This window comes from Aegilops tauschii, chromosome 5, assembly GCF_002575655.3.
Source record: "Aegilops tauschii subsp. strangulata cultivar AL8/78 chromosome 5, Aet v6.0, whole genome shotgun sequence".
In the NCBI taxonomy this organism is placed as follows: domain Eukaryota; kingdom Viridiplantae; phylum Streptophyta; class Magnoliopsida; order Poales; family Poaceae; genus Aegilops; species Aegilops tauschii.
The window spans coordinates 580,325,429-580,353,271 of record NC_053039.3 but is presented as its reverse complement, the minus strand read 5'-3'; the positions used below and the strand labels follow the sequence as shown (position 1 = coordinate 580,353,271).

At 45.3% G+C, this 27,843-nt stretch overlaps 1 protein-coding gene and 1 long non-coding RNA gene across 4 annotated transcripts; both read right to left on the bottom strand.

Annotated features, from left to right (window-relative positions):
• Positions 1 to 11,239: 11,239 nt before the first annotated feature.
• Positions 11,240 to 12,664, bottom strand: LOC109769145 (uncharacterized). Its single transcript, XR_012183510.1, has 2 exons — positions 11,882 to 12,664; positions 11,240 to 11,649 (listed from the first exon to the last, which is right to left on the bottom strand). It is a non-coding gene; the product is annotated as an uncharacterized lncRNA (long non-coding RNA).
• A 5,594-nt stretch (positions 12,665 to 18,258) lies between these two features.
• Positions 18,259 to 27,389, bottom strand: LOC120964210 (uncharacterized). 3 transcript variants are annotated; one of them, XM_045229407.2, is made up of 4 exons: positions 26,663 to 27,389; positions 19,555 to 19,640; positions 18,925 to 19,139; positions 18,259 to 18,758 (listed from the first exon to the last, which is right to left on the bottom strand). In XM_045229407.2, exons 1-4 carry the CDS (start codon positions 27,190 to 27,192, stop codon positions 18,420 to 18,422), a joined length of 1,170 nt encoding a protein of 389 aa, XP_045085342.1. In that variant the 5' UTR covers positions 27,193 to 27,389; the 3' UTR covers positions 18,259 to 18,419. The 3 variants fall into 3 exon arrangements, with proteins under 3 accessions (XP_045085342.1, XP_073354620.1, XP_045085343.1); XM_073498519.1 differs by having other exon boundaries at positions 18,259 to 19,139; positions 26,663 to 27,388; XM_045229408.2 differs by having other exon boundaries at positions 18,259 to 19,248; positions 26,663 to 27,386.
• Between the last annotated feature and the right edge of the window lie 454 nt (positions 27,390 to 27,843).

Below are 27,843 nucleotides of genomic sequence, written 5' to 3'. Positions count from 1 at the left end.
TTTAGGTCAAGAGCTTCGATTAGCGAAAAGAATCAACTCAAACGGAGCTACGAAACTCAAGTTACGATCAAACGAAGTTTGAATTCAAATCTGGTCTAATTCAAATTTTAAACTTTCAAAAACATGTTTGAATTGGATTACTGGATAGAGGGGATGACAACGAAGAAGTGGGCGTTGGTTTCGTTGAATTTGGACAAACGGTGTAAAAGTTATGACCGTTTGAAGAACAGGGACTATTCGGTAGAAACTTTAATCACAGACGGGTCCCTGGCAGAAATAAAATAAAATAAAAAGGCTACTAAACGAACGTTCGCTAACGAACGAAAAACCGTTCGGTGCAAACCCTAACTAACGAACGTTCGTCAAATAACTAGACTAAAAGAAAAACCGTGTTTTAAAGAAAAATCGAGAAACCCAAAAATATTCGATCTAGGGTTCGGTTTTTATACCGGTCCTTGGCGGTTCGGCGGTCTTCGGCAGAAAACCGGCAGCTCTCTGGCGAGTCCGGCGAGCTCCGGCGTTCGCGGCGGGGTGCGGCAGTGGGCGGCAGCAGCGGCGAGGCGAGGCGGAACGGCGGCGCGCGTGCAGCGGCGGTGGCGGTGGCAACAGCAGCAGCAGTATGCGGCGACGGCGGCGAACTAGAGCTGCGGCGGCGGTGGAAAGCGAGGAGCGGCGCGGCGGAGCAGAGTGAGAGGCGGGGGTCGGGCGGCGGCTTAAACAGGCGGAGGGGGCGTCGGGTGGCGTGGAGGAGGGGTCAAGGGGAGAGGCGGTGAGGAGGAGTCCGCGGCGGGGACGGCTCGGACGCCGAGGCGGCGGCGGTGGCGTGCGGGATCCGGCCTCCTGCGTGAGGTCGGGGACGGCGCGGCTGGGCTGGGCTTGGCCTGGCCCGGTTGGGTGCGGGGCCGGCCCAGTCGGCGAAGAAGTTTTTTTTTAAACATCTATTTTTACAGAAAAAATAAATAAAACCAATAAAATAAAAATATACTATAGGCATATAATATATCAAAATTTTCAGAACGTCAAATAAAATACACACAATTTTAAATAAATCAAAGAGTGCTACTGCCCTACTAAAATCCAACAAAAATCATTTTAAAAATACCAAAATGACTTTTTATTTATCTCCAATTTTCTGATGTAGGGAATCATGTTACCCTATTTTCCATATATTTTTATTTTGGAGAAAAATAATTTGAATAAAACTCAAATAACTCCAAATTGGAAATAAATTCAAAGGGGCTTTGAATTTAATTCTTTGAAACTCCCAACTCATATTTCATATGTTTTGAAGAAGTCATTTTATCTTCTCTCTTGAAAATCATTGAGTTGCATAAAGTTTCTGGATTGGAAATATTTTCCAAATGGAATTCAAATATTTTCAAACACCCTTCTCATTTATTTAAATGGAAGAAGTCATGTCATCTTCTCTCCAGGGTTTTGTATTTGAAAAGAATTTGAATTCATGGAGATCATAAAAGCAAAATGAAAGTTTGGGAAAGTCCTTTTATTCCCTCTCATTTAACTTTCAAAAAGTTTCGAATTCCACTCAATTTCACTTAATCAATCAAACAAGAAATCAAATCTATCTATTTATTATAACATTCCAAAATTTAGAATTTTGGGACGTTACAGTAATATCTTTTATGGTCATGCACCCTTGATGAGTGGTCTATTTTTGTTGAATCTCGATTGTAGTGATACACATATTCATAATATTGAAGCCAAAAGGGCAAGGTTAATAATGATAGTGCAACTTATTTGTGGCACTGCCGTTTAGGTCATATTGGTGTAAAGCGCATGAAGAAACTCCATGCTGATGGATTTTGGAATCACTTGATTATGAATCACTTGATGCTCGAGCAACAGACTTGTTGGAAATAATACATACTGATATATGCGGTCCGATGAGTGTTGAGGCTCGCGGAGGATATCGTTATTTTCTGACCTTCACAGATGATTTGAGCAGATATGGGTATATCTACTTGATGAAACATAAGTCTGAAACATTTGAAAAGTTCAAAGAATTTCAGAGTGAAGTGGAAAATCATCATAACAAGAAAATAAAGTTTCTACGATCTGATCGTGGAGGTGAATATTTGAGTTACGAGTTTGGTCTTCATTTGAAACAATGTGGAATAGTTTTGCAACTCACGCCACCTAGAACACCACAACATAATGGTGTGTCCGAACGTCGTAATCGTACTTTATTGGATATGGTGCGATCTATGATGTCTCTTACTGATTTACCGATATCGCTTTAGGGTTATGCTTTAGAGACGGCTGCATTCACGTTAAATAGGGCACCATCTAAATCCATTGAGACGACACCATATGAACTGTGGTTTGGCAAGAAACCCAAGTTGTCGTTTCTTAAATTTTGGGGCTGCGATGCTTATGTGAAAAAGCTTCAACCTGATAAGCTCAAACCCAAATTGAAGAAATGTGTCTTCATCGGATACCCAAAGGAGACTGTTGGGTACACCTTGTATGACATATCCGAAGGCAAGATATTCGTTGCTAAGAATGGATCCTTTCTAGAGAAGGAGTTTCTCTCGAAAGAAGTGAGTGGGAGGAAAGTAGAACTTGATGAGGTAATTGTACCTTCTCCCGAATTGGAAAGTAGTTCATCACAGAAATCAGTTCCAGTGATTCCTACACCAATTAGTGTGGAAGCTAATGATGATGATCATGAAACTTCTGGTCAAGTTACTATCGAACCTCGTAGGTCAACAGAGTATGATCCGCACCAGAGTTATATGGTAATCCTGTTATGGAGGTCATGTTACTTGACCATGATGAGCCTATGAACTATGAGGAAGCGATGATGAGCCCAGATTCCGCGAAATGGCTTGAGGCCATGAAATCTGAGATGGGATCCATGTATGAGAACAAAGTGTGGACTTTGGTTGACTTCCCCGATGATCGGCAAGCCATAGAGAATAAATTTATCTTCAAGAAGAAGACTAACGCTGAAGGTAATGTTACTGTCTACGAAGCTTGACTTGTTGCGAAAGGTTTTTGACAAGTTCAAGGAGTTGACTACGATGAGACCTTGTCACCCGTAGCGATGCTTAAGTTTGTCCGAATCATGTTAGCAATTGCCGCATTTTATGATTATGAAATTTGGTAAATGGATGTCAAAACTACATTCCTTAATGGATATCTTAAAGAAGAGTTGTATATGATGCAACCAGAAGGTTTTATCGATCCAAAAGGTGCTAACAAAGTGTGCAAGCTCTAGCGATCCATTTATGGACTGGTGCAAGCCTCTCGGAGTTGGAATATACGCTTTGATAGTGTGATCAAAGCATATGGTTTTATACATACTTTTGGAGAAGCCTGTATTTACAAGAAAGTGAGTGGGAGCTCTGTAGAATTTCTGATATTATATGTGGATGACATATTGTTGATCGGAAATGATACTGAATTTCTGAATAGCATAAAAGGATACTTGAATAAGAATTTTTCAATGAAAGACCTCGGTGAAGATGCAATGTTGTGTACCAGACCTGATGTGTGCCTTGCTATTAGTTTAGCAGGGAGGTACCAAAGTAATCCAGGAGTGCATCACTTGACAGCGGTCAAGAACATCCTGAAATAGCTGAAAAGGACTAAGGATAGTTTATGGAGGTGACAAGGAGCTCGTCATAAACGGTTACGTCGATGCAAGCTTTGACACTGATCCGGATGACTCTAAGTCACAAACCAGATACATATTTATATTGAATGGTGGAGCTGTCAGTTGGTGTAGTTCCAAGCAGAGCGTCGTGGCGGGATCTACGTGTGAAGCGGAGTACATAGCTGCTTCAGAAGCAACAAATGAAGGAGTGTGGATGAAGGAGTTCATATCCGATCTAGGTGTCATACCTAGTGCATCGGGTCCAATGAAAATCTTTAGTGACAATACTGGAGCAATTGCCTTGGAGAAGGAGTCCAGATTTCACAAGAGAACCAAACACATCAAGAGACGCTTCAATTCCATCCGCGATCAAGTCAAGGAGGGAGACATAGATATTTGCAGGATACATATGGATCTGAATGTTGCAGACCAGTTGACTAAGCCTCTCTCATGAGCAAAACATGATCAACACCAAGACTCCATGTTGTTAGAATCATTACTATGTAATCTAGATTATTGACTCTAGTGCAAGTGGGAGACTGAAGGAAATATGCCCTAGATGTTGGAAATATGCCCTAGAGGCAATAATAAAATGGATATTATTGTATTTCCTTGTTCATGATAATTGTCTATTGTTCATGCTATAATTGTATTAACTGGAAACCGTAATACATGTGAAAATACATAGACCACAACATGTCCCTAGTAAGCCTCTAGTTGACTAGCTCGTTGATCAATAGATGGTTATGGTTTCCTGACCACGGACATTGTATGTCATTGATAACGGGATCACATCATTAGGAGAATGATGTGATGGAGAAGACCCAATCCTAAGCACAGCACAAGATCGTGTAGTTCGTTTGCTAAGAGCTTTTCTAATGTCAAGTATTATTTCCTTAGACCATGAGATTGTGCAACTCCCGGATACCGTAGGAATGCTTTGGGTGTACCAAACGTCACAACGTAACTGTGTGGCTATAAAGGTGCACTACAGGTATCTCCGAAAGTGTCTGTTGGGTTGGCACGAATCGAGACAGGGATTTGTCACTCCATATGACGGAGAGGTATCTCTGGGCCCACTCAGCAATGCATCATCATAATGAGCTCAATGTGACTAATGAGTTAGCCACGGGATCATGCGTTACGGAACGAGTAAAGAGACTTGTCGGTAACGAGATTGAACGAGGTATTGGGATACCGACGATCGAATCTCGGGCAAGTAACATACCGGTGGACAAAGGGAATTGTATACGGGATTGATTGAATCCCCGACATCGTGGTTCATCCGATGAGATCATCGTGGAACATGTGGGAGCCAACATGGGTATCCAGATCCCGCTGTTGGTTATTGGCCGGAGAACGTCTCGGTCATGTCTACATGGTTCCCGAACCCGTAGGGTCTACACACTTAAGGTTCGGTGACGCTAGAGTTGTTATGGGAAATAGTATGTCGTTACCGAAGGTTGTTCGGAGTCTCGGATGAGATCTCGGACGTGACGAGGAACTCCGGAGTGGTCCGGAGGTGAAGATCGATATATTGGACGAAGGGTATTGGAGTCCGGAATTGTTCTGGGAGTACCGGGTGACGACCAGCGTGACCGAAAGGTGTTTCGGAGGCCCCGGCAAGCGTTGGGGGGCCTTATGGGCCAAGGGGAGGGGGCACACCAGCCCACTAAGGGGCTGTGCGCCCCTCCCAACCCCTCTCACGTAACCTGGAGAGGTGGGGGCGCCTCCCCTAGGGCCGCCTCCCCTTTGGCTTGGGGGGCAAGTTTCCTAGGGGTGGGGGCGCCCAAACCCATCTAGGGTTTCCCCTGTGGCCGCCGCCCCTCCCCTAGGGAACCCTAGAGAGCCTCCTCCACCCCCCTTCCCCCTATATATAGTGAGGGAGAGAGAGGGCAGCCGCACCCCTTCCCTGCACAGCCCCTCCCTCCTCTAACTCTTCCTTCTCCTCCGTAGAGCTTGGCGAAGCCCTGCAGGAATACCACAAGCTCCACCACCACACCGTCGTGCTGCCGGAGTTCTCCCTCAACTTCTCCTCTCCCCTTGCTGGATCAAGAAGGAGGAGACGTCCCCGGGCTGTACGTGTGTTGAACGCGGAGGCGCCGTCCGTTCGGCGCTAGATCGGATCTTCTGCGATTTGAATCGCCGCGAGTACGACTCCATCAACCGCGTTCTTGTAACGCTTCCGCTTAGCGGTCTTCAAGGGTACGAAGATGCACTCCCTCTCTCTCATTGCTAGCATCTCCTAGATTGATCTTGGTGACACGTAGGAAAATTTTGAATTATTACTACGTTCCCCAACAGTGGCACCATGAGCTAGGTCTATGCGTAGATTCTATGCACGAGTAGAACACAAAGTAGTTGTGAGCGATGATTTGTTCAATTTTCTTGCCGTTACTACTCTTATCTTGATTCGGCGGCATTGTGGGATGAAGCGGCCCGGGCCGACCTTACACGTACTCTTACGTGAGACAGGTTCCACCGACTGACATGCACTTGATGAATAAGGTGGCTAGCGGGTGTCTATCTCTCCCACTTTAGTCGGATCGGATTCAATGAAGAGGGTCCTTATGAAGGGTAAATAGCAATTGGCATATCACCGTTGTGGCTTTTGCGTAGGTAAGAAACGTTCTTGCTAGAAACCCATAGCAGCCACGTAAAACATGCAACAACAATTAGAGGACGTCTAACTTGTTTTTGCAGGGTATGCCATGTGATGTGATATGGCCAAAAGGATGTGATGAATTATATATATGTGATGTATGATATTGATCACGTTCTTGTAATAGGAATCACGACTTGCATGTCGATGAGTATGGCAACCGGCAGGAGCCATAGGAGTTGTCTTCATTTATTGTATGACCCGCGTGTCAATGAAAAATGCCATGTAATTACTTTACTTTATTGCTAACCGTTAGCCATAGTAGTAGAAGTAATAGTTGGCGAGACAACTTCATGAAGACACGATGATGGAGATCATGGTGTCATGCCGGTGACGAAGGTGATCATGCCATGCCTCGAAGATGGAGATCAAAAGGCGCAAGATGATATTGGCCATATCATGTCACTTTATGATTTGCATGTGATGTTTGTCATGTTTACATCTTATTTGCTTAGAACGACGGTAGCATAAATAAGATGATCCCTAGCTAAAATTTGCAAGCTCTAGCGATCCATTTATGGACTGGTGCAAGCCTCTCGGAGTTGGAATATACGCTTTGATAGTGTGATCAAAGCATATGGTTTTATACAAACTTTTGGAGAAGCCTGTATTTACAAGAAGTGAGTGGGAGCTCTATAGCATTTCTAATATTATATGTGGATGACATACTGTTGATCGGAAATGATACTGAATTTCTGAATAGCATAAAAGGACACTTGAATAAGAATTTTCAATGAAAGACCTCGATGAAGCTGCTTATATTGGGCATCGAAATCTATAGAGATAGATCAAGATGCTTAATTGGACTTTTACAAAGTACATACCTTGATAACGTTTTGAAGAAGTTCAAAATGGATCAGTCAAAGAAAGGGTTCTTGCCTGTGTTACAAGGTGTGAAGTTGAGTCAAACTCAATGCCCGACCACTGTAGAAGATAGAGAGAAAATGAAACTCATTCCCTATGCCTCAATCATAGGTTCTATCATCTATGCAATGCTGTGTACCAGACCTGATGTGTGCCTTGCTATTAGTTTATCAGGGAGGTACCAAAGTAATCCAGGAGTGGATCACTGGACAGCGGTCAAGAACATCCTGAAATACCTGAAAGGGACTAAGGATAGTTTATGGAGGTGACAAAGAGCTCGTCGTAAACGGTTACATCGATGTAAGCTTTGACACTAAGCCGGATGACTCTAAGTCACAAACCAGATACGTATTTATATTGGATGGTGGAGCTGTCAGTTGTTGCAGTTCCAAGCAGAGCGTCGTGGCGGGATCTACGTGTGAAGCGGAGTACATAGCTGCTTCGGAAGCAGCAAATGAAGGAGTCTGGATGAAGGAGTTCATATCCGATATAGGTGTCATACCTAGTGCATCGGGTCCAATGAAAATCTTTTGTGACAATACTGGAGCAATTGCCTTGGAGAAGGAATCCAGATTTCACAAGAGAACCAAACACATCAAGAGACCCTTCAATTCCATCCACGATCAAGTCAAGGAGGGGGACATAGAGATTTGCAAGATACATACGGATCTGAATGTTGCAGACCCGTTGACTAAGCCTCTATCACGAGCAAAACATGATCAACACCAAGACTCCATGGTGTTAGAATCATTACTATGTAATCTAGATTATTAACTCTAGTGCAAGTGGGAGACTGAAGGATATATGCCCTAGAGGCAATAATAAAGATGTTATTTATATTTCCTTATATCATGAAAAATGTTTATTATTCATGCTAGAATTGTATTAACCGGAAACTTAGTACATGTGTGAATACATAGACAAACAGAGTGTCCCTAATATGCCCCTACTAGACTAGCTCGTTAATCAAAGATGGTTATGTTTCCTGACCATAGACATGTGTTGTCATTTGATGAACGGGATCACATCATTAGAGAATGATGTGATGGACAAGACCCATCCGTTAGCTTAGCATTAATGATCGTTTAGTTTTATTGCTATTGCATTCTTCATGACTTATACATGCTCCTCTGACTATGAGATTATGCAACTCCCGAATACCGGAGGAACACCTTGTATGCTATCAAACGTCACAACGTAACTGGGTGATTATAAAGATGCTCTACAGGTGTCTCCGATGGTGTTTGTTGAGTTGGCATAGATCAAGATTAGGATTTGTTACTCCGTGTATCGGAGAGGTATCTCTGGGCCCTCTCGGTAATGCACATCACTATAAGCCTTGCAAGCAATGTGACTAATAAGTTAGTTACGGGATGATGTATTACGGAACGAGTAAAGAGACTTGCCGGCAACGAGATTGAACTAGGTATGGTGATACCGACGATCGAATCTCGGGCAAGTAATATACCGATGACAAAGGGAAAAACGTATGTTGTTATTATGCGGTTTGACCGATAAAGATCTTCGTAGAATATGCAGGAGCCAATATGAGGATCCAGGTTCCGCTATTGGTTATTGACCGGAGATGTGTCTCGGTCATGTCTACATAGTTTTCGAACCCGTTGGTTCCGCACGCTTAACGTTCGATGATGATTTGTATTATGAGTTATGTGATTTGATGACCGAAGTTTGTTCGGAGTCCCGGATGAGATCACGGACATGACGAGGAGTCTATAAATGGTCGAGAGGTAAAGATTCATATATTGGAAGGTTACATTCGGACACCAGAATGGTTCGGGTCGTTTCGGAGTACCGGGGGTTACCGGAACCCCCCAGGGAGGTTAATGGGCCACCATGGGCCTTAGTGGAGAAGAGAGAGGGCCGGCCAGGAGGTGGCGCGTGCCCCCCCTTGCCAATCCAATTTGGACAAGGGGTGGGGGCGGCGCCCCCCTCCTTCCTTCTCTCCTCTTCCTCCTTCCCTCCTTCTCGTAGTGGGAATAGGAAGGGGGCGAATCCTACTTGGACCGGGAGTCCAAGTAGGACTCCCCCCTATGGCGCGCCCCCCTTGGGCCGGCCTCCTGTTCCCCCCTCCTTTATATACGTGGGAGGGGGGCACCCCAAAGGCACACCAAGTCTTCTATTAGCCGTGTGCGGTGCCCCCCTCCACAGTTACACACCTCGGTCATATCGTCGTAGTGCTTCGGCGAAGCCCTACGCCGGTAACTTCATCATCACCGTCGCCACGCCGTTGTGCTGACGAAATTCTCCCTCGTCCTCAACTGGATCAAGAGCTCGAGGGAAGTCATCGAGCTGAACGTGTGCTGAACGCGGAGGTGCCGTACGTTCGGTGCTTGGATCGGTTGGATCTCGAAGACGTTCGACTACATCAACCGCGTTACTAAACGCTTCTGCTTTCGTTCTACAAGGGTACGTGGACACACTCTCCCCGCTCGTTGCTATGCATCTCCTAGATAGATCTTGCGTGATCGTAGGTAATTTTTTTGAAATACTGCGTTCCCCAACACCATTCTCTTAGTAGTGTGGTTGATAGCTTGACAATGATGTAGGGATGGTGTACTTTTGTAGATGATGATGTGGAGTCGGATGACAACTTCTGATGCTTTTGGTATATGAATCATGAAGCCTTATATTGCTTATATATATATGTCTTCATGTATGTGGTTTTCTAACACTTTGTTATTTGTTGAAATTTTGGTATTCTCTCTTCTATAGAGATGAGGTGGTATGTGGTGTACTCAGGTGGACATCCAGGAGTTTATGATTCATGGGAAGCATGCCATGAACAAGTCAATCATTACATAGACAATTGCTACAAAGGGTATGATACTAGAGAGGAGGCAGAGCATGCTTACTCCATGTATTTGCTCCAAGTAGGGAGAAATCAGACCTGGTGGAAGTGGATGAATATCTCTCTGTCCCACTTTTGATCTTTATCTGTTTGATGCTTGTGTGGTCCATGTAAGACAAATGGGTCACATTGAGGTTTTAGCGACTATTTGAGACTTGTAATGATGCTTTAGTTAGTTTGATGAATAAGTTTAGACTTGGTATGATGCTTTAGTTAATTTGATGAAGAATATTGAACTTTTTATGATGCTTGTGCATTGCCCATGACGTGGTACTGTCAGGGGACAAAATTTTGCTGTGTATATGTCTTTTGTTCCAGGGCAGATGCAGAAACAAATAAAACATAAAATATGACATATCTTTGCCGAGTTTGCCACTCGGTAAAGGAGGATTGCCGAGAACACAACTCAGCGAAAAAGCCACGTGTCCTTCTCTGAAAGCATGGTTCATTTCTTTGACGAGTGTAAAGTCAAGGCTCTCGGCAAACACGGGCACCTGGGGCATGCCTGGGCTCCATATCGCCTAGTGGGCCACTCGGCAAACACAAACTTGGGAATTACATCGTTTGGCGAGATCTATTTCTGGAAACTAAATAATTGTGTCGACGTGCCTCACTCATGCGCTTTCTTCTTTGCCAAGTGCCTACGGCACGTACTCAGCAAAGTTTCAGCCACGTGGCAGCCACCGTCTCCGTCCGGCCCGTGAAGTCTTTTTTTTTTGTGCCGAATCCCCGTTTCAGCTCTGGGCAAAGACTTTGCCGAGTTCCCGTGTTCTGGTTCTCGGCAAACTCAACTTTGCCCGTAGGATTCGGACTGAGTACCCTTGGCCGAGAACAATAATTGGCGAAGGCTTCGCCGTGTGGGCCGTGTGCGTGCGCGCTGGGGCATGATCCCCACGCCTCCTACCCAGCCGGGCGCCCGATCGGCCCGCTCTGCTCGCGCCCACTACACGCACGTACACGCACGGGTCGTGGCGAGCCTGCAGCGATCTGCACGATCACCCCCGTGATCCACTAATTACCTAGGCCTACTTACACGCGATTAGAGCCCGCACACCCCGCACACCCCGCACCACGCACACACCACGGACTCGACATGGCCATGGCCAGGACCCGACATGCCCTGCGCGCGCACACACGCACTGCACATGCCAGCCGTGGCTTATTTGCTAATAGAAACAACGCGTTTTCCTTCTTCGTTGGCCCTAACATAAGTAAGGCGCACAACTATAGTCTGGTAAATATGACTTATTAAAATGAACGGTCAAGGCTGCAGCGTTGCAGGAACACCAGAATCAAAGCTAGCCCTATAGTCTCAAGGGACCACATAACGGAAGACTGTCTATAACATCTCTATCTACACCACATTATCAAATTGTTTTGCACTGCTCTGCAGAACATCTTAAGTTTGGGGTATACAGCAGATCAAGCGGCGCAGATTATGACACCGATGGTTCTGGTTCTTTCCTCGTCCTCCCCTTGTTTAAAACCTTTATAGCCAGCACGATGTTAGGCTCCTTGGTGTACATGATACAGTCGTCGAGAGTGTAGATCCTGAGAGGAGGACCAGTACCAACAATCATTCTTCAGGAACTCAGATTTTATCATACTCTCCAACACACTGGTCGCCACTACCATCTGGAAGAGGCATAGAATAGATACGATTATCAATCAGTGCAATGGATAATAAATATCAACGCTCTCAAGCATTTATTTTGAATGGAGATGATGATATTAGACAGGTCTTAATGGACACTAGCTAGATAATCAGCACAGAAATACTGTAATAAACACTACTGTACTACAGATAGATAGATATTTTCGGCGGTACGTCCGAAGGTGAACAAATATAACAGATCAAGTGAGTCACCTCGGATATTGATTGTGCATGCTTGACAAAAGCACGCCATGAACGCCTTCTAATTTGTTGAGACCTTGAGGCTCTCAAAGCTTCCTCAGGCAACGCTGCATCTATATGAAGCAAATTGATCTTTTGCTGCTTCAGGATATGAGAGTTTCTTTCTGTAACAGGCCTCAGTGATGACTGCGGAACCAAGCCACCGTTAACAGCTAGCAATCTTGTTGGCTTGACTGCTGTAGAAGATGATGCTTCCTCACAGGAAGTAGTATTAGTATCAGGGGCTGGCTCCTTTGATTTTGACACAATTTCATCACCCATACTACCTGCAACACAATTTTGACCAGAATTTGACCCCTCTTGCCCATCCAGTCCTGGGTCACCGCTACCAGAGGCCGCCGCACCTGCACACCAGGGCGGCTGGACAGCGGTGGTGGCGGAGGTTGGCGCATAAGCGGACCCAAGACGTGGACGCAGGATTCGGGGAACCCACGTTCGCAGGCGTCGCAAATAATGGTGGCCCGCGACAACTCGGAGAGGCCGCACGACGGGCATGGGTTCTTCCCCCACCCCACTACTCCAGGGTGGTGCGCTGATGGGGGCACCTCCACCGACGAACCAGGTTAGAGAGCGACGAGGGCCACCATTATTTGCGACGGGTGCAATTACGGGCATAGCGACGGGGGAGGGAGGGAGGAGGAGGTTAGAGATCGAAAAAGGTAAATCGGAAGCTCATGAGCAAAGCGGGGCTGGGATAATGGGAGGGATTCCTCCGGGGAGAAGGAAAGGAGAAGAAATAGACGGGGCGAACTGAACACGTGGACGAGAGGCCAGGGACGCTTAGGTGGAGATGGACTGTCAGTGAGTGGTGCAGTGACGCGAGCTCTTTCGCCCGTGGAGCGGGGCGCGGTGCTCTGCCGTCGGTTGGTGTTGGCTGCATCTGCTGTCGGTTGTACACAGAGACAAAATACGTTCAGTGTAGTACTGGTAATGTATGCAAAAGCAGCTTTCAATGTGTGCTTTGCTGTGATATGAGATATACACTGAAATCACTCATTAATTTATACATTAATTGGCATCCATCTTATAGTATATAGAAATTTTTTGTATTAATTCTATGCTTTGTTTGAAAACAAGAAATATATTGAAATTGTTCATTAATCTTCTTATTATACGAAATATATAGAAATAACTTATTAACGTATACTCATGTTGGAGTATCTTGTATTAATTGTGTGCTTTGCTGGTATACAAGAAATATATTGAAAATCAGTTATTAATGTCTTCTTGTCAGAAATATATATTTATATAAATAATTTATTAAAATATATCTTATTAAAAAATATATTTTATGATTTGCTGGAACACAGGAAGTATACTGAAAAGCATTCATTAATGTCTTCTTATAAGAAATATATGGAAATGATTTATTAATATCTATATTATATAAAGAAATATTTGTAATAATTGTTTATTAATATTGATAATCTTATAAGATATGTAAAAAACATTTATAAATATCTATTAAACTATAAGAAGATGCTATATCAATTTATTTCTATGTGAGAACTGTTATAAACGTGTTATTGTCATTGTGACTAATAGTTTCTTAATCTTTAATGATCAGATGTTAATAGTTACTGGTAAATAAATATCTAAAAGGAATATAAGAACAACATAATCATTTTACTATGGATGTTTCTCTAAATAAACAATGCGAACACTTCAATGTGATCACATTTGCATGTTTAATGAACATTAGAATAACTATTCCTCTAATTGTTATTTTTTATTCATGGCTCCAGTTAGAGCACATGTAAGTTCTAAATAATTAATCATTATCAAATATGGAGAAAGAATGTACTCCCTCTGTTCCTAAATGTAAATCTTTGTACACTCTAAACTATGTCGACATACATCTGTATGTAGTTCATATTAATATTAGAATCTCTACAAAGACTTATATTTACGAACGGAGGTAGTATCTAAAATGTGACACAAATATTTTGTTTTACAAAAAAATTCTTGAGTATGAGGATTGATGTCGTGGTTCACTTGGTGTTGTACACACTGGCATGGTCAAATCGTTAGGAACCTCATGGAGGTACTCTGTGCTTAGCCTGGCCGGTTTGTGCTGTGCCAGGTGGTTCCGGAGATTTGGTACACTGAGATGGCTATTGGTGGGAGCAGGGTACATGCGGCATGCCGGATGCAACGGGGCAGGTTGTTGTACAGCAGCACATGAGACAAGCAAGGGGTCTGAGCTCTTGCTCTCGTGCTCCGTCGTCTCTGAACATGGTGACATCGTGCTTCAGGTTGATAAGGAGCAAACGGCGCTGCACATGGCCGCCAAAGACATCAACCTCGAGCTCGTCAATGGCGCCGGCGTGCTGCTGCACGACAACCTACTCCCGTTGCATCTGTCGTGCAACCTGCTCCCACATGAAGAAGGGATAGAGAGGAATTGATGGAATCGTTGAATTATTGCTTGAGTCTCATAGGTATATATATAGGAATACATGATTTACTTGGACTACAAAGGTTTAGGGTTTAGGGGTTGGACGGGCGGCGGTGGCTTCGGGGGTAGCAGCGGCCGAGAAAGAGCAACGGCGGAGGTCTGACGGCGGCGGCGACGGCTAGGTTAGCGGTGCGGCGGCGGTGCTCGAAGTAGGCGTGGAACCCGACAGCATAACAAAACCGGTGCAGATGGTGACGTTCTCGCGCCAAGGGAGGCGCCGCGACGCATACCACGGGAAGTCGACGAGCGGGGACGGCTGGTGAACCGCGGGCCTCGGTGCTAAGGCTCGAAGGGGCAACGCAGCGAGATCAGGCGGGTCGGGGCCACGGCGTGAAGACCTCGGGGCGGCGGCATGGACCACGTGCTACGATGCTGCAGCCCGAAGGGGTGACACAGCAGCGGTGCATGAGTCAGTGCAGCCGCGGGGACCGCGTGCTGCGACGCTACGACCCTAAGGGGCAATGCAGCGGCTGCTCGCGGGTCGGGTAGCCGTAGAGAGAACCACCCGGCGGCGGCGATACAGCTCGACGGGGCGACGCAGCGGCAGCCCGTTGCTCGATCGGCGGAGGGGTGCGCTTTTTTCAAGGAAAGAACCCCTCAATGGAGCTATTCTTCGTACGTGCACTTTTTTTTTTGTTTTATGACAGATTTCAGTGGCACTTGGAGCAAGACTCTCAACTTCTCTTTTGTCTACTTACCTTTTCTAGGTGAGGTTCAGACCTCAAATTACAAGCCTGCTTATCTATTTTTACCAAACAACTAGCCTTACATATACTAATCCTTTCCTTACAATTTAAATCATTATATTCTTTCTTCACACATGAAGGATTGTGGTTTTTCCCCAAGAAACTCCTTTTCTATTTTGGTTTCTTATTTTTCTTGCAAATGTACAGTAACTTCCCCTCTTTTTTCATGCAGATGCTAAGAAGTTGAGGGGAGGCTGTTTCTCACAGGAGGGAGTAGGTTGAGATCTCATTGTCTGCTTCAACCAAGAGATTTGAAGAGTTGCAAAACGTAATTTTGGGGCAAATTTCAGTGCATATTCTCGTTGTATCAGAATCTTAGTCCCAGTCTCCTGTACCATCTGAGCTTATGCTTCCTCTCCATTTATTCACTATATTTATATGCCTTGCTGATGCTCATTTCCATCGCTGCAGGATAATGAGATGTTGAAGCGGCAGAGTGAATCCATGACACTGCAGTGCAATTGCATCGTTCCATTGAATATTACTCAGGAATATGGACATTTCTATCGCCCCATTGAATATTACTCAGGAATAAGGCGAGGATGTCACCAAGCTGAACGTGTGCTGAACGTGGAGGTGTCGTACATTTGGTACTTGATCGGTTGGATCGCGAAGAAGTTCGACTACATCAACCGCGTTACTAAACACTTCCGCTTACGGGCTATGAGGGTACGTAGACACACTCTTCCCTCTCATTGCTATGCATCTCCATGGATAGATCTTGCGTGTGCGTAGATTTTTTTTCATGCAACGTTCCCCAACAAGTGGTAGATGAGAACATGATGGTGCACGCACAACTGGGCGACGACAACCTTCTGACCTATCCCGCGATGACCTCTGGTCTACCGGAGGTTGATGCCGACCACTTTGTACTTATCCCGAGCAAGCAAGTGCTCAACGGTGAGGTGCACGCGGGCAGCGGACATGAGTGCACTGGCTAATTGTGTGGGAAGACCGATAATAACACAGACATTTCCTGCTAATAAGTTGTGTGGTTTCTTGGCAAACAACGCTTGATGCTAAATTATTGTTTGCCATTCTTGAAATCATCATCGACCTGTTCATTAGTTTAATTGTTTGCCATTATTTGCTCAGTCTACACAACATCTGCTCTCTGTGTACAGAACAATATTCTTTAGTGTGAATAGTGTGTTATGTTGGGCACACAAGTATATGGATCACGGGCTTGGGCGAGCAGGGGGGCCGCACGCGTCGTGCTAGCTCTATGCTAAGTTTCCATTATTTGATGGTGTTTTATGAACACGCCACCATTTTCCGCTACTTCGTCATCGATTTCCCGCCGTCACCCAGCGATATTGCGCATAAATCTAGGCGGCACGCGACACAACGAGGCAACAAGCGCAGCCTATAGCACCTCTACATTTCAAGCATGTCAACCCATCGAAGCGCCGCCTCTGCCATCAACCTCCTTTATGAGAAAAATGAGAAGGCGCCACGGCCCGCTGAGGCTGAGGGTGTCCCCGGCAATGCGAAGGACGACGTCGTGCTGCCAGTCTTTGCTAGGGTTGAGCAGACCCTTGACGCACGGCGCTTCAGCGCCGCGGATCAAGATAGGCATGTAGCCGTGGAGAGGCCGTAGCTCGCCGCCCAACATGATTGGTGGTGCGCCGCAGAGCAAGCAAGGCGCATCCGCGTCGATAGGCTGTGGCTCGCCGCACAGCGAGACCGTTGGAGCGCCGCAGAGCGAGAGGCGCGGCGCACAGCACAGCAAGAGTGGATCCATCGGCGCTTGCCTGCTGTCGGTAGGGCGTCACAGCTGGGTAGACAGCCCGTCTGTAGCCCCATTCTTCGCCAGGAGTGGGCAGAGGCCGTCTGCGTCGTACTTGCACCAGAGGTCGACCGTGCCGTACTTGCACCGGACGCCCGTCGCGACGTTCGCATGGGTCGCGTCTTCCGCCTTGTCCGCGGCCCGCTCGATGCCAACGCGCTGTTCGCTAGGCTCAACTGCCTCCTTGACCCAGGTGTCCACCTAGACGCAGTAGAGGAACATGGCCATCGCATCCTCAAGCATCAATGACGACAGGAGAGAGAAGTAGCAGAGGCGCCGGTGCGAGCAGCAGTAGTGGTGCAGGCGGCCAGGCGTGAGCGAGCAGCGACGCCGGCGGGAGAGAGCAGCAGCGGCGGTGACGCGAGCGAGCAGCAGGCGCACCGGCCGTGCGTGAGTGAGTGGCGGCGGCGGCGGCCAGACGCGAGCGAGCGGCGCATCAGAACCTTATTCTCACTTTTTCAAAATGAAAAAATTGACCTTATCCTCTTAGGCCCTTTCACAATGTAGTCCCTTATATTCTATCTAATTGCTATCCATTATGTCGTGCCACATCATCCTTTTCGGCGGGACCCATCTCTCACAATCGTGATTAAAACCAACGAACCGGGTGACTAGTGTGTTTTGCAAAAAATAGCCTCAGAATTAGTGAGTTTTGGCACAAAATCGTAGAACTGTGGTTTCTGCAACCCTATCCTTCAATGTCAATGTTTTTTTTTTGCAATTCACTTGATTTTCTCTGCTATGTGTGCAGGAGGATACCAGATGCCCATGTTCCTTGTACATTTTTTCTCAAGCTTCCACCATAGCAGAAGAAATCATCCCCCATACTGAAGAGGATGATGCTGCCTGAAATGTAAACTCACCAATCTGGTCATTAATATTGGCTTCTTTGATGGAATTAACCACGCTGTATAGCCTTGTCCGGCTCGGACTTGGACAGTCACCGTATATAGTATAGGAATCCCAATCCTACATGGCTAGGTGCTGTTAGTTTTAGCTCCTATATATACTCTTGTAACCCCGTGTAAGCAACTCTGATCAAAGTAATACCATAACCAGGAGCGCACGCTCCTGTTGCTATCAATCCGGCTTCCAGTATTCTCGCGTGCGTGCGTTTTCCCGGCGGCATGTACGTACGTGCATGCATGTACTAAGTCGTGTACGTGCGTGAAGCAATCGATCCAGCAGCCTGCTAGGCTGCTTGTGGTATACGTGCACGTTTCATCGTCCACATCTCCAACTGGTTAGCTCGGAAAGTACTCTGAGCTAGTCTCATACGCGTGTATCGCCGGAAATACTCGGCTACAGCAGCGTCGAGATCGGGCATGTGCCAACATTCTTTACTTGGTGGAACATTCTCAGAATTTGATGATAGTATTGGTGACATCATATTTGAACTCTGTACATCATTGCAACCCAAAGAAGTCCTTTTATCCTCTGTATCATTGGCAAGACATGATAATAAATATTGGTTGGTCTCAGAGGGAATATCCATCATCATATAAAGATCATCATCCATATCATTAGCAGTATCTCCAATAAAACTGCTACTTTCCTTTGTTTCAGCGGCGTCTCTTGCACCATTCGGAGAGAGAATGGTCGAGGCTTCTGGAAGGGGGAATACTGAACATATGGTAACCTTCTGACCTTAAACAAAGGCGCAAAACTCCCTCGATCACACACTTCACACTCAAATAGTGAACCAGTAACTCTATCATGCCAGTAAGATGTAAAACCCACTGGCCATATCTGGTGGCAATTGTGGTAGCTTGCATGTTTATCGATTTCTCCCAAGTTAGTTATGAAGAAATCTTGATATTGAACAGGCAGGCCAACCTAGAGTAACAACACAACGAATCAGTGTTATCAAAATCAGCGCCAAAGTGAACGTAGGATAAAAGAACTGCAGTATAAAGAAACAAAGGGTGTACAAGTAGGAAACAATAACATCTAAAATGGACACGGGATGAAGATACAGAATCTGAAATAGGTAATGAGATACTCGCGTTGCGATGATGTGGTTGATGGTTGCAATTTTCCGCAGTAAATTTTGGAGGCTTTGGTGGATTTCTTTCTTCTGTAGGACTCGGGGCTGTTGCTTTCGGAAATTATGGTGGCTCCATAGAAGTGCTGGAACTTCCAAACTTGTGCTTCTTAGAAAACTTGGGCAATGCTGATGTTTGTGGAAAATCTCTTCTGCTGCGTGTTTGATTTGACCTGTGTTCTAAGTTTCCATCAGCAATGAAATTTTGATCCACAGGAGGAAATTGTTGTCTCATGTTAAAACAATGAGGAAGACCAAATGCTGGCATAAAGTGATTCCCATCTGCAACATGATAGCCAGAAGTGGATTTTTATAAGATTCGCCACCAATGATGGTCAATAGTTACTTTAGAGACCAGACAGCTATAGCTTCAGAACGGTGGCAGGACCCATAATTTTTTCGAACTAGAATTAAATTTCCCTGCATGGATAAAAACGTACTACGCCTAAGTGGCCACACATGCACTGAACACGGGGGCAAGCAGAAGTTGACCTTGATGGTGTTAGCACAGCAAATTGCTGCCTAAATCTCCAGCAAAAGGCAAATACATCTCTCTTGCAGTACATATGATTGCTCTAATATTCTTACCAAAAGGAGTTGTATGATTGAACGGCATGCCCTCAAAATGTGGAGTCGCCAATTCAGTCAAATGAGCTCCATCAGCAACACTTACTCTGCGAGGATCAAAAGAAAATATTAACTCTCTTCTGATGATAATGTCTGTACAACAAATGTTATTAGAAAACTTCCTATAACATTTCTGATATTATTACTTCAGAGCACCCAAAAACAGTCCAGTTTATAAAATTTATCGCTAGTTGCCACAGGTTACTTGTAGTTTTAATTTTCTTTCCAATAAACAGAATTTCAAGAAATCAGAAGTTTTTTCCTTCAAACAGATCTTTCAAGAGTAGTCAAAACAGTAACCACTTGACAATAAAACAGCGAGCATCATGTAGAATAATGGAAGGAATACTCTGTAACACAATGAACCAGCTATAGAAAGTGCAAGCATGCTTTCAGCGCTTATTGTCTTCAGCATAGCACATAAAAGTAGTCTAAAATAATGGAAGGACATTAATGATTTGATTGTTGTAAAATTTATTTGCAGTACTACTGAGAATTATTGGAGTGCAACCTATTCAACTGTTATGGTTATAAACTTCTAAACACACTGAAATGCCAAGACAACTCAATTAAGAAAATTCAACACCATAATAATCACAAAAGGTACAGAACAACAATCATCAAGATAACTAAACATTGTACAGAACGATGGCACTGTTCCAGTTTTAATAACCACTAAAGGTACTTCATGTAGTTTTAACAAATTCCACGTCACTGTTCCAGCATGTATGTCTTACAAGAAATGGATGTATATAAAAACAATGCTTGCATAATCTTATATGCTGTATATGATATTGAAATGCTTAATAAAGGAAAGGCATCATTTGCTAACAATTGGGTAAAATGTGTATGAACTGATCAGAAAAATTTGCAGCCATGTGAGAGTTGTCATCAATGAAAAAAATAGCACAATCCCCGCGAAAAATAGCACGCAATCAAATATAGCTTCGCCCTTCTCCAGATGCTACATAAGTTATAGCGCGCTAATAGCATGCTAAAAATAGCATTTTGCAAAAAAAATGCCAAATATATCCAAAAATAAAGGATTTCAGCAACTACATTCTTTCCAGGAGCAATACATGCATAAGGTCCAATCCATGGCATAATCATGCACGTTCCTTTCATACCCAGATTCAGAAGTGGTTTGGGCTTGCAGAGGACAGGCAATAGTAAATTAGTAATACAAGAGAGAACAAGTGGACACACCTAAATAAGATTCCATCAAGCACAACAGATGTAGCATTAGGTTGATACCAAGCACTTCTAATAAAGACAGGAAAGTGTAGTTCCACTATAGGTGATCTAACATAGAATCAACATGTTTTGTTCAATGAAAAAATAGCAACGGCTGGAGACAAGTAGCAACATGCCGGCGGCAAGTGCAGCGCGACTAGCTTCCTCTGCCACGGCGATAGGAGCAGTAGGGCGGCGACGCCGATGGGGACTTGGGGAGGAAATAGAATGAGGCCGACACTGCAACCTGGAGACGGGATGAAGAGAGGATGCTCTCACCTGCTGGCTGACTTGCCGGCACTGGTGGCTTGGCTGGCATTATTGGCACTGCGCCACTGACTTGCTGGAGTTGGAGGCGTGGCCGACGCCGCTACTTGGAGACGGGATGAAGAGAAGCCGCTGCCGCTCACGAACCACCGTCGTCTCCTTCACTTACGAGTCACAATACTACACCGTCGCTCCCCTTCAAGAGCCACCGCCGCCCTAGGTTAGGAGCCATCGAACTAGTGGAAATTGGGGAATGAGGGTCACGAGTTGGCTAGATTAGGTCAATGGACTGTTGTATGCGTTGCGTCTGCGACACAGAGTGAGAGTGGGTTGGGTCAATATCAGATGGGCTGAGTGAACGCTAAAACGCTTTTTGTTTAGCACCGGATTAGCATCGTAGCGAGAAAATTAGGTAAAACATAATGTGGCCCTTCCCGATGCGCTATAGCAACACTATAAGGCCGAAATAGCACGCTATTTTTTTAGTTGGTTGTCATGTTAAAAGAAGAATAGAATATATGATTGTTGGGTTTTCCATACATAACTTGGTTAATGGATGCCCTTTTATACAGACCTCGGATAACCCACAATTAGGGAAGGCATTCTTGACATCAAGTTGAGAGGCAAACAAGTGGCGAACCGAAGCCACGACAAGGGTGCAGACTGTGTTTATGTGGGCAAAATGAGCAAATGCCTCGTCGTAGGCACGACCATGCTCATGATAAAAGCCATGAGCAATAAGACGAGCCTTGTGCGCTCCAGAGAACCATCACAACCAGTTTTAACCTTGTATATCCACTTACAATTGATGGGAGTGTGCAGGCAGGCAAAAAGGACACAGGTGGGGTGGACAACCGGGGGCACACGAGAGTGGCTTTCCAACAGGCCCGATGGAGAGGAGCGGCTGTCGAGTGAACCTGATAGAACATGGGGATGCAGCGGCGACAATGGGATGAAGATGGTGGTGAGAGGAGATCGAGAGGAACTCGACTAGAGAAGACCGGGAAAAAATAGATTAGAAGAAATCAAATCCCTAAACATAATGAGGCGGTAAACTATCCTGCCAAGTCTAGCTCTGACATCATCTGTATTTGTATATGAATCCTAGTGCTATCCGCTCCACTTCTGAGTCCAACAAAATAATGTGGTATAGGGCATGGTCTGGGCAGTATCCGATCAAATCCACGGCACTTGCACCTATAGGATGCATGGAATGGATCATGCTCCACACCACCCGATGAGGAATAACATCCTAAGGTGTGAAGACGTTAATAACGAAATCATATCATACTTCCTATTCTTTGGTGGAGACACCAATGGTAGAACAATAGGATCAAATGACATAATGTGGGCAAGGGTGGCAGTGGGTCACCAAGACCGAGAGTGTTGGTGGCAGGGTGGCATCAAGATATCACACGATGCCATATGTTGCTCCTTTATCGTGGCCAATGTTTCCACCACACCCTCCTATATGGTCATGACATATTTTAGGCGGTTTGATGTCCTCAAAGGTGTCCACGGGTCGGTATGACCACCATATTGTTGTTTCTTTTCCCAAGAAGACTTGATGGCAAAATCTATGGTGAGCACAAGGAAATTATGTATCTTCATTCATGGCGTGGTAAATGTCATACGAAGGAAGTTGTTGGTTGTTCCTTGAATAGGACGAGGAACAAGTCAAGAGAAGAGGATGTATCCTTGGGAGATAATTTTACTTCATCGTTTATTGTTTTCCTCTCAAGCATAGGCTCTTCTGCCAACGTAGGAAACGCCTGTTAGCAAGTTCACCATGAAGATATCGGTAAATAGGAAACATCTTCAATCCCGAAAATATGGCAAAATGAGATCTTGAGCAAACCGAGTATACCCTCGATCCCAAGGATTCCCATAGATCTTGCAACATGGGAGTCCTCTGGTATGTAGGTTGTCGACTCACTATAAGAGGTTACTCAATGACATGGCTCGCATGATGTCACTTCCTTGGTTCATCCCCCCTACATGGCCTAAGGTAATTCCCTTTGTGTGGCAAAATCGTCACATATAAGTTCACATACATGCCATTGGCTACATAGGGGGATACCATGGCATACCTCTCCAAGAATCACCATCGATGCGTGTGTTGAAATTTAATGTCTCGCGAGCTTAAATAATCGGTTGTGTATAAGGTCCCACTCAGCCTTCTATGAAGATGCACAGAATTGTGCCATGGCTCGTTAAACTCAGAAAATACAAGTGACACTGTTGGTCAAAGATTACCAGTGTTAAACCATGAGAGTTTGTTACTCGAAGTCTTTAGAAAGTACCTACTCTTTAATGTTCACACACAACGACGATACCACTTTCACATCATAACTATGTTTATAGTTGGTCGAACAATGGAAAGAAAGATGAGTTAACACCTCAAATCGAACCGTTATAAGGAGTTAGACCAATTGACCATCTATACATAAGGTGTAAGAAAGAGTTGCCACGTTAATGTAAAATAATGGAAATTGTTAAAAATGGCAATAGCAGCCGCAAGTAGAAATATAGTGACGATAATTTTTGAGCCACCACAATGGTTACGGACTCCGTAGAAGGTTATACATAAATGCTACCTAGGCGACAAACCAAAATTGTTCCTGTATCCTCTGCCTAGGCAACACGGGCGGCCAGCCGATCCACATTTTCAGGCAGCCCTCTTCTTGAGCATCCTCTCCTCGTCGAGGCCAGGAGTGGCAGCCAGGCTTGCACACGTAGTTGACGTTGGTGGCAGGGCTCTGTTCCTGTTTTCATTCAGTAGTCCTTGATGATGTACTTTGCGATAACATGACTCAATGCAGCAGCGATAGCAGTTCGTGGATGGGCAGGGGGCTACAGCACACCTTTCCTATTCCTGATGGCATTCTCTTTCCGCACGCGCCCTAGTGGCGGAGGAAAGGGTGCCGGCACAGTCACCATGTCCTCAATCGGGAGAGCCTGTTCATCTAGCAGGGGATAGCACTGCTCCCAAAGCACCTCTTCAAGGTTAGGGCATGGTGGTATGAGGTGGTGGCAATGCAACAGATGTCGCGACCATCGCCTGTGTACCAAAGGGGGTGTGACGGTGGCCATGCAATAGATGTCGCACCCGATATGGCTGATGCGCTGTTGGGTACTATCGTTCATGCTTGGCTAACTGGCGCTGCCTCCATGGACGCGGCATCGGCCGGAAAATTGTCGCTAGAAGGGTTGGATTTCGAGATCCAGCAAGATTCGTGTGTAATCTGCTGCCACATGCAATGATGATGGTAGTGGCGGCATGTGGTGATGTCTCGTGTAGATAGGGCATCTACTGCCACTTGCGACGATGGTGTTAGTATGCCTGATCATCTCAAACTTGGGATTTGGGCGGTGCATGTGACCTTCCACCCTCATCAAAGTATGTGTCGTGTTGTGGGAAGCGGTTCTTTTCGCGGTTCGACTGCGTGCTCATGCGGGCATGGTCATCTCTTGTGTGGCATCTCATGTCATGACCATGCACATATGTAGCTGCCGGGTTCGTGGAAAGTGGAGGATATAACATATGATGACTTCGATTGGGTGGTGCTTCTGGAGTACTCGGTCTTGGCTCCTGGGGGAAAACCCTTAGTCTAACCTTGGTTGTTTATACCTGGCAATGGCGGCGCTTTTGAGTCATTACCCCGTTGAAGGTATTGCTTACTTGCTCGGACTTTATCTTTAGGGTGAAAACCCATGATCTGGCCTTCGATGGTGGATCCGGTGGCGGTGACACTTATATGTTGTTTCCTTGATGAGGGCGTTTATTTTGTATAATCCTTCTCATAGTACTTTGTTGTAAAAAATGGTTGGTGTTGATTGTCGTTGTATATCATCGATCGTTGTTTGGTCGCTTTAGTTTTCGTTTCTTTTCTTTCTTTCACCTTGACATAGATTTGGTCTTAATGACTTTGCTTCTTCCCAATGTGATCCTTGTGTGCGGCTGTAGTGGTGGTTGTGTGCATTTTAGTTATGCAGAGGTTGGGTGTGTGCTCATTATGGTTGTATCACTCAATGCTACATTATGAGTTAAAAAACACCCTTTGTCGAAAAAGAAAAACTTCAGGGAAAACAAGTCACGAGCGAGAGAAGATATTGGAGTTGGACCATGCTCAATCTAATTACGATGGGCCATGGGAAGAATGAAATGGAAATAATTCAATGCAATTGGTCAAATAACGTAGGGTTGTGACGATCCAATGAAATTACTAGCTAAAGGAGATAAAAAAATTAAGATTTTTGTGACTTTGGATGAAGTTGAAGACAAATAAAGAACTCGATGGAGTACCAAATTACCATGGACAACTAAAAAGATCCTTTAGAGATCTAGCTAAAGAATGTGTAGTGAGGTCGAGAGGTCAAGGCCGACAATACTAAATCTGAAGATAGAAAGCTAACAACAAGAGTCGTGTCCACTCATATGGAGCAATGACGCGACGATAACTACACAAGAGGCACCAAAATAGATTGCCATGGCGATAGAGGTTAGGCACGGATGTTAGCAGAAAGACACAGTGCATGTCAGTTTGATGTCCCATACATTGTATTGCAAGAGAGGTTAGGGATACTGTTCACAATGTTGTGACTCACAACAAATTCTAATCATAACAAGAATGTAGATGCTATTCAATCTTGTAGAAGATTTCTGGATTATGTGAATACGAAAGAACTAGTTCTGTGGGTAGGTGGCACCATAGGTACATGAGTGTGTATTCAACCATCGACCATGTGAGCACTCTGCCACCCTCCTTTTGTCTCTTTTAACAAACATCAGTAAACCTATCTAGCTAGGAGTTTAGGTTCCTTCTTTGCTAGGAGTTTAGGTGCCTTCTTTGTTAGGCTTTGTTAAGCCTATCTTGGTACAAATTTCTCTCCTACAGATTGCAAGTCATGGTGATTTTAAAATTCCCTAAGGCTGAACTGCATGTACCTGTCACCCAAACATGCAGGTGTCCTACTTCAGTAAACTAGTAACACAAATCAAATTAGCACCACAACTAGAACAAAATAAAATTATCATTGTGCATGTCCTCACTGCCATGAAATGGTGACAGCATTAGATTAGCTGCAATATCTCATATACCCTGTTCTTTGTAGTAAATGAGGGAGAAACATGCAACAACCATGAATTACTCAGTGTAATACCTAATTTTAGTAGCCACTAAAGAAAGATGCAATACGTACCAGTTGCTAATTATAGCATTTATTTTAAACCAAGTCATTTAGATCTCGGTGTTATCAACAGTCAAGCAAAGCAGAAAAATCGAAAGAACACACCAGATTCATATGCAATGTTAATAGCAGGTGCATCTGCGTAATCATAAGAAGTAGCAAACCAAACATCAACGATCCATATAACCATCATGTCATGTTCTTGATTGGACTCACCATTACCATCTGAAAAGCACTCCCTCCGTCCGGAATTACTACGGTCAAGTAATTCCGGTCGGCATGAACAACAATCTACTTCTTAGAGCTATGTGTATAAAATTCACTGAACAAAAACAGATGTAAAACCATAAGGAAATGACCAAGAGGGAGCTGACATAACTGCCTGGTGATGTCTGGGGCGTTGACGGCTCCTATCGCATATTCCGGGCACATCCAGTCTTCATTCACGGCCGCCGGAGGCCCCCGCACCCCCACGCCAGGGGCTGGCAGCGGCGACGGTATTGGCGGAGGACGCATGAGGTGGACGTTGGCGAGGGGCGGGAGCTGGGGTGGCTGCGGCGGAGGAGCAAAAGTGGGTGAATGGAGAACCGACGGTGGCGGCACCTCCACCGATGAACCAGCGGTCGCGGGCGCACTGGCTGTAGCAGCAGCTAACCTCCAGGATTCCGCACGATGGTACGCCAGCGCTAGCTCGCGGGCTTGGTGAGGGAGCAGCAGGTGGCCCTGCACGTTGGCGGCAGGCGGGAGCTGGGGTGGCGGCGGCGGCGGAGGAGGAGGAGGACCAACAACGGGGATGGCGGCAGCGAACTCGCGGGGAGGCGACTGGATATCCGCCGGCGCCGGCGATAGCGGTGGCGACGGCGGGGGCGGCGCGTTTAGGTCGATGTCGAGATGTGGCGGGCGATCCATGGCGAACTGGGGATCAGGATCGCGCTGAAGCTTAGGCTACGGTTTGATTCCGGGCATAACAACCGGGAGGAGGAGGTTAGAGAGAGCCAACAAGGTAAAGCACGAGCGAAGCCGGGCTGGGATTCCTTCGGGGAGAAGCAAATGGAATAAACTGATGGGGCGGACGGAACACGCGGATGAGGGGCCGGGGACGCGTAGGGGGAGATGGGCTGTCAGTATGAGTGATGCATGCGGTGACGTGAGCTCTTTCGCCGTGGGCGTAGAGTGGTACTCTACCTACCGTCGATTATACATAGAGACAAAACACGTTCAATGTAGTACTGGACGTATACAAAAGTAGCTTTTAATTTCGTGGTTTGCTGGAATACGAGATATACATCAAAATCATTCATTAATGTCTTCATTCATCAGCATCTATCTTACTATTATATATAGAAAAATCTTTTATTAGTTCCGTGCTTTGCTGGAATATATTGAAATCATTCATTAATGTCTTCTTGTTATACAAAATATATAGAAACCATTAATTAACAAATATCTTAGAAAATCTTGTATTAATTGTGTGCTTCACTGGAATTTGAGATATATACTACTGAAATCGTTCATAAATATATTTTGAAACATACGGAGCACGTGGACGAGGGGCCGGGG

Bases quoted from the DNA above. Each gene is read 5' to 3' on its own strand.
- LOC120964210 (XM_045229407.2), bottom strand. From the start codon at position 27,192: ATGGATCGCCCGCCACATCTCGACATCGACCTAAACGCGCCGCCCCCG. The intron at 19,641-26,662 runs GTTATGTCAGCT...TGATCCTCGCAG, and splicing joins GCCCCAGACATCACCAGGCA to AGTAAGTGTTGCTGATGGAG. The intron at 19,140-19,554 runs GTAAGAATATTA...CTTAGAACACAG, and splicing joins CAATCATACAACTCCTTTTG to GTCAAATCAAACACGCAGCA.